Below are 6,840 nucleotides of genomic sequence, written 5' to 3'. Positions count from 1 at the left end.
TGTCAACTCTCGTATTTCTGGATTGACTTTCTTATTTTATTATTACTGGCCAAGGTTCTGCCAAATCTAATTTAGCTTTTGTATTTGTTGAATTGTCCCACAGTGAGTTGGCCTCGAGTTGTCCCGTGGCAAGTTGGCTGTGGCCAATAATTAAAATCTAAGGATGCTTTATAGTAGATAAAAGATAGCAATGATCTTTGCAAAACTGTACGGAGAAGCAAAGAGGCAATGGAACGCAGAGGAGAAATTAATTTTCCTCTCAAGAAATTCAAAATGTGATTTCATTTCACGGCTTTGAACCAGGTTTAGCAAAGAAAAAAGTTTAGCAAGGAATGGTACACATCAGAATCCTTAATGCATCAAGAAACTTGCCGTCTTTGGGGCAAAGAGAAAGAAATCTGCAATAAAAAATAGTTCCTGCTCTACACCATTATGCCGAAGCAGCAACTAAGAGAGATAGCAGTAACCCAATTGAGCTGTATTGAAACAGGGACCTCTTCCAATGAAATAGGACACATATAACCTTAAGCTGCTGTTTCTGGTCTTAACTGCTACATCTTCCTTATTTCCTTGCATTCAGAATGCAAGTGGGTCCACCCCCACTAGGAACTCCATCAAGGAGATATTGCATCATCTCAAGGCAAAGGAGAACATGCTGTTCCTTCCTTATCCACAAATATTTCTCCACTTTCTTATCTTGAGGACTTCCCTGGTAAGACACCATCAAAATATTGTTTTGCACAACGAGCCTGTGCAGTGCATGGTAAAAAACACAAAGTTCTATCACAAAAAAGTAAAGTGCAAAAAGTTGCTGGAGATATTGAACCCAAGGAACTTTATCCGCCATCCCCCCCCCCTGCCAAAGGCTCAGGGTTGAAAAATTTCCCATTCTTAGTGGGTCTTCATGATGATTAATTGCAGTGAATGCGATCTGGTAGTTTGTGCTCCAAACTACAAACAACAGGGGAGATCCGTCATCCTGTCTCCAATCTCTCTCCAAAGGTTAAATTCATTCTGCTCTAATGTGCTGCTCCCCCTCCAAAGTGCTGGGCCTTCTGCTTAAAGAATTCAAATTCACATAGTCCCAGCACGTCTGGAGGACAATGGATTGGGAAATATGGGCTGAATGGTCAGAGTGCTTTCTCCTCCATGGCATGTCTACCAACCATCAATACCCATTTTGACGGACGGTGCCTGTAATGTTCCTGGTTTTGCTCAGGGAATCCATTTGAAGTTGCAGGGGAGCAAGAGATGTCCAATCATGCAAAAGCACAAGTCTCCAGCAGGGATGAGCTACTAGTAGAAGACCTCTTCCACCTTGTAGAAGACCCCTTCCACAGGTAGGAGACCTCATCCACCAAGCTTTCACTTTGCATGAGTGAAATAGGGTGGAATGCAACTGGCAGGATCAAAAACCATTTGTTCAATATTCACTGAAAAGACCTTCGTAGAAAGAGATTTCACAATTAAATCATCATGACCTCTCAGCTTTCCACTAGCTGGCACCCTTCAGGTGTGTTACCTGGGAATCCTGGGAATTGTAACTCCAGCATATATGGGAAGTGCCAGGTTGGAGAAGACTGATCTCTTGACTGATTTTTATCAAAACCTAATCCTGTAATGTTAAGAAGTAAAGATAATGGTGGTTGGTTTAGGTACATAGTAGCAAGCAATAATCAGAAAATACCGAGTTCAAAGGGTTTGCTCATGGGGAAATTGAAATTGCTCTTGCCCAAGTTGTTTTGCAACACAGGACTGGCTTCTTGTTTATCTCATAAACAGCCGTCTTGGCTTCAGGCGTTCAACAATGCTTAACTTTGTTGGAGGAGGTTAAACAAGCTCACATCAGCTTTTAGTAACCACAGCCAGTCTTGTTTGATATATCAGCCAGGGAAACCAGCCATCTTCTCTTTGTAGTCCAATAGAAACCAGTATCTTAAAGAGTGCTTTATTAGCTCCTCCCCTGCCAGCCCCTTTCTTCCCCTGGTGTCCTGAAGGTGGTAAACTGGAGTTCCACCTCCACAAAGGCTGGAGTTGCAAGCCCAGTACAATGGAAAGGCTGTCTTAAGTCACAAAAAAAATTAATAAAAAGGAACAAAAATACCTTCTTATTGAATCATTCAAAGGGAAAATGTCAAGACTCATTAAGCCAAATAGGTCCAGTCGCAGTTCAGATATCTTGTCTGCCCCACCATGAGCTCCATGATGGAAGAAATCTCCGAATCATCAAGTTGAAAGGAGTTCAACATTAGGAAAATATGGCCATTCTGAAGGTCTTGGGTCTTCAGTCCAAGACTGATTGTAACATACAGAAGAAACTTGGAAAGTTCCATGTTGAGAAAAACAGACATTTAATACGTTCCAGGGGTGTAGTCCTGCTGGCTTGAGTTGAACTATTCCATAATCAACCAGATTAACACACATAATTGCTGAAACGTGGTATAAGGCAGCTGGCATAAATCCACTTATTGGAAATACTGACTGGATTCACAAATCACATTAAATTATAATTCAATTAATCATGATTTAATAAATGATAATTTGCTAGGTTCACATAACACGCAAAAGCAAACACACCATATTATGGCTTCATATGCTGTCTGAACCCAGCCAAATCTCATAGGTGAGTTGCACCATCATAAAACTCACCAACGAAGAGAACACCATCGTGCAGCCTTACAATTTATTGTTCAGCTCTGTGAGATCGGAGGACAATCCTTCCTAACTGATTGAACTTTATAATTGTGCTAAATTACAATTTCCAGATAGGACTGTAGTGAAATGACCACTCCCCATTCCCACAACAGTGGCAGTGGGTGCACATGACCAATTGAATCCCCAGATTCTTCCAAGCAAAGGAAGCTGGGATCTAGTGCAATTACATGTACCTAGTGAAGACCTAGTTGGATTGTGTATCTGTGGGGACACAAATGCCATCTTGGCCTATTGATGGCTCTATACTCTCTTAAACGGAGTAGAAGGTTCTACTGCTGTAGGTAGCATCAACCTGGGGCAATTTTGAGTTGTATTCCAACACATAGGTGGCATTGAGCTGAGAAAGGGTCTTGATGCTAACGCTATGAAAAATATCTTTGCCAGACACTGAAGTCAGCAGCTCAATGAAGCTCATTTTTTCACAGTTTTATACAAAAAAAAATTTAATAAATATTTTTCAAGATTTATTGCCAGGAATAACACATCAAAAGATGTATTTTCATGTTCATGTAACACTAATATTATCATACAAGTTATTTCTGTGATCCAAGTGGTCAATGTTTGAACCCTTTTTTAAAAAAAAATATTATTTGATCATCCAACTTTTGTAATAGCACTTTGATTTCCTTATTTCTTTTTAAGGCGGGCAGTGGAACCTATGGGCAAATCTACACAGTGATCTTACTGGACATTCTACTGTTCAAGTATTCAACAACTAGCTTATTAGAATACTTTCTACACACAGTAGATTACAAAGAAAAGAAATGAAATCTACAGATGGTTCAGTTTTATACTATTTTTGGGGGGGAGAAAATCAAGAATTTACAAAATAAGATTTTGGTGCTTCCAACTTCACACACTAATTCGGTATTTTTTTTTTTAATTACATGCAACCACTCACAACTCTCACGTTTCATCTACAGAGGTTATAGCTCCTTTGTGTTCCCTTAAGCTGCTCTGAAGCATATGATCTGCCTCTCATCCTTTCCTTCCCTCCCACCCCATCTTTTAAAGCAGCCAGAAAAAAAAGAGAGAGAGAGAAAATCTAGATCTAACTGCCTTGGCTGGTATTTTACAAAAAAAAAAAAAAAATATGAATGTGATACTATGGAAGCTGTTTCCAAAGGAATAAAAGAGACACATTTGACATCATACAAAAAAAGTCAGCATCGAAGGCTAGAAATCTCTTCCTATTGTTAAAAATTAAAAATAAGACAAAACAAAATTCAAAACATTTAAATTTTGGCATGTAGGCAACATGTAACAACGGAGAAAAAAAAAAGTAAAAAAGTAAAGAAGCCATAAGCATACAATGCTATGAAAAAACTTCAGCTCTAAACACATATGTATAAATAAAAAAAAAGGAATGATATTTAAGGCTCTTGATTATTAAGTTAATAAATCAAATATACACAGTGATTAATAAAAAAAAGAATTATTTACATAACTATACAAACTTCTACACTTTTGACACATTTTCCTCTCGATTCTTCATTATTATTTTTTTTAACCAGCAACTGCTGACATGAATCTTCCTGGTCCCTCCCTTCCCCCAAACAAAACAAAACAAAACCAAAAAAAAAATACAATAAAAAAATAAATAATAAACTTTTTTTTTTTGATAGTTGCTGTGGTTCTCAGCTGCAAAGGCACTTTCAAATACAGAACTAGTTGCATGTCACCATAAAACCAATATACAAAAGAACTCTAATTCAATAAATAAATAAAACATATTTGTCTTCTAAGACTACAGACTGTGACATCTCGAGAGAGGGAGGGAGAGGGAGGGAGGAAAAAACAAAACAGACTCACCAATATGTATATATTTCTTTCCCCCTACAGGGGGGGAAAAAAAAGCGAAATAAAATCCTAGTGATTCCTCATGAAACCTTTCTGGGATGCATTGGCTGTGGCTGAATTGACACAGGGGCATTTTTTTTTTTTTGACTAGTTTTGCATAGATGTGAAATGCAGCACTTGGTAATCCAGCCAACCACAGCAACTATCACTGCCAGTGTAAGCCAGCTTGTCAAAACTTAAATTAACACAGGGATATTAAGCAAATAATAGCCTTAGACTCAAAATATTACACAACCGTTTTAAGAACTACAAGCTCCGAGTTGCCTTAGATTGATAGGTAAAGGCCCTGCACGGCAGCACCTGCTGTCTGCTATACAATATATTCCATTCGATTTAAACTTTGTGCGCTTTCCAAGTCCCGGTTGTCTTGTTTGTTTGTCCAATTTGGGTGTTTTGTAGGAGTGCCGTTGGGTGGCTTTTCATCTCTGTCTACTAACGTGTAGGTTGCCTGCTTGGCAAATCGGGTTTTCTGCTGGTGCTTGTCCATGTCATCTTCTTCCACCTCTGAATTGTGTGTCCTTATTTTGGCAATTTTGGAGTTCTTGTTCTCATAGTCTTTGATCGGCACAGCATTGGCCCCATGTTTCTCTATGGGGTTCTTGATCTGGTTCAGTTGCTCCCGCACGTTGTTGGTGGTGTTGTCTTCCGAGGCGGTGTGCGTATGGGTGCTCTGCTTTCGCCGCTTCCTGATGCACCAATAGAAAGCGGTGACCAGGCAACAGATCCAAGCCACAGTTAAAATGGAGCTCAGTAATGGAACCAAGAAATCTGGAAGGCAATTGGGGCTCACCATTAGTACTTCAAGAAGTGGGGCTGCTTCTTCCTTGAATGACAGACCTCATGCCCACCTACCCCAACCTGGTCCTTCATAATGTCCAATTTCAATTTTGACCCTGGTGCCTGGGGAATTTGGTGGTTGAGTTCCAACATATTGGGGGGGGGGGGTTGGCATCATGGTAGAAAAAGTTTCCCCATGCTAATGAATTCCTTATCTAACTTTTTTAACTTTAAAAATTATTTGTAAAAGATGCAGGCTAGATACAAAAGCTGTGATCAAAAGCAATGCTCCCTTTTTCTTTATGTTAAGAGTCAGGATCCTGCCATGGAAGTTCTGAAGGGCCGGCCTAACTAGAATTGGCTCACAGGATTTGGGTCCAGACGGTCTCATTTAGACAAAACCTACCAAAATCAATGGAACCCAGACTAATGATGTCTAACATGTCTCACAGATTTATAAAGGTGTGGCTTAAGTATAACTAAGCCTGCATGTAATCCTTGATATCGGATATTGATCTTCCTAATTGAGGGTTATCAACATAGCCTAATTAACTTTCTAAGAACAGCTGTGTTTTCCTTTTTATAATGCTAGTTCAACAATGGGTTGAGGTCATTCATATATGGCATAAGGCTTGGTTACTTACTGCCTATCATCTATAACATCTGCCTGGCTGATGTGATCCTGTAAGGTTGACAGGCTCTAGGTTCCTTCGATTAAACAATGTCTTCTCTCAGGACTCTGGAGCACCGGCCCTCTAGAACTAGGTCTCTACCCCCACCCCCCAAGATCTAACTGGCCCCCGCTCTGCTGTCATTTAGAACAGCCGTGAAGACTTGGCTCTTCATCACTCAGGCCTTCAGCGAGAGGGAGACCTTCCCTTCATTGCACTTATCTTCTTTTTCATTGTTCATGTTATGTTTTTAATTTGATTGTTGTGAACCACCCAAGGTCATGTTGCATACAAATTTAATATATTATTATTATTATTATTATTATTATTATTATTATTATTATTATTATTATTATTATTATTATTATGGATCATCGCACAGTCAGCCAGATGTTCAGACTGGATTTGGCATTTTGTCTACCTATCAAGTCCTTACCCAGGACCTGGGATAGGCAGATGTGGATTATTATTATTATTATTATTATTATTATTATTATTATTATTATTATTATTATTATTCAATTCCCCCTGACAGGGCATTTGCAGAAGCTGAAGAATGGGACAATGTTTAGTAAATTTCAGTATCTGAGCACAAGAGGAGTTTATATCTACGGTCCTCATAGGGCTAGTTCAACTCTGAGCTCTACCTAAGAACAACTTTCATTGGCTCAAGCCACAGGGGTTTCCTCTCTTGTCAGCTAGAAACAGGGGCACTCACAAAGGGAGATGATAAAACAAAATCCAAGTGTCAGCTGTTATTGTGCAATCAATGACAAGAGCTGGGGAAATCAGAAAATTCAGGCAGTTCCAATGAGTA

At 39.3% G+C, this 6,840-nt stretch overlaps 1 protein-coding gene across 1 annotated transcript in view; it reads right to left on the bottom strand.

Moving 5' to 3' along the window:
- Positions 1-2,510: 2,510 nt before the first annotated feature.
- The window catches only part of JAG1 (jagged canonical Notch ligand 1), a 56,882-nt gene continuing 52,552 nt past the window's right edge, over positions 2,511-6,840 (bottom strand). Inside the window, exon 26 of the mRNA XM_015814669.1 lies at positions 2,511-5,343. Within this exon, the coding sequence (XP_015670155.1) occupies positions 4,886-5,343 (458 nt within the window). The 3' untranslated portion in view covers positions 2,511-4,885. The remainder of the gene's footprint in view (positions 5,344-6,840) is intronic.

Source organism: Protobothrops mucrosquamatus, unplaced genomic scaffold, assembly GCF_001527695.2.
Source record: "Protobothrops mucrosquamatus isolate PMUCROS unplaced genomic scaffold, P.Mucros_1.0 scaffold273, whole genome shotgun sequence".
In the NCBI taxonomy this organism is placed as follows: Eukaryota; Metazoa; Chordata; class Lepidosauria; order Squamata; family Viperidae; genus Protobothrops; species Protobothrops mucrosquamatus.
The sequence above is the reverse complement of the archived record's forward strand: the minus strand, read 5'-3'. Positions and strand labels throughout refer to the sequence as shown.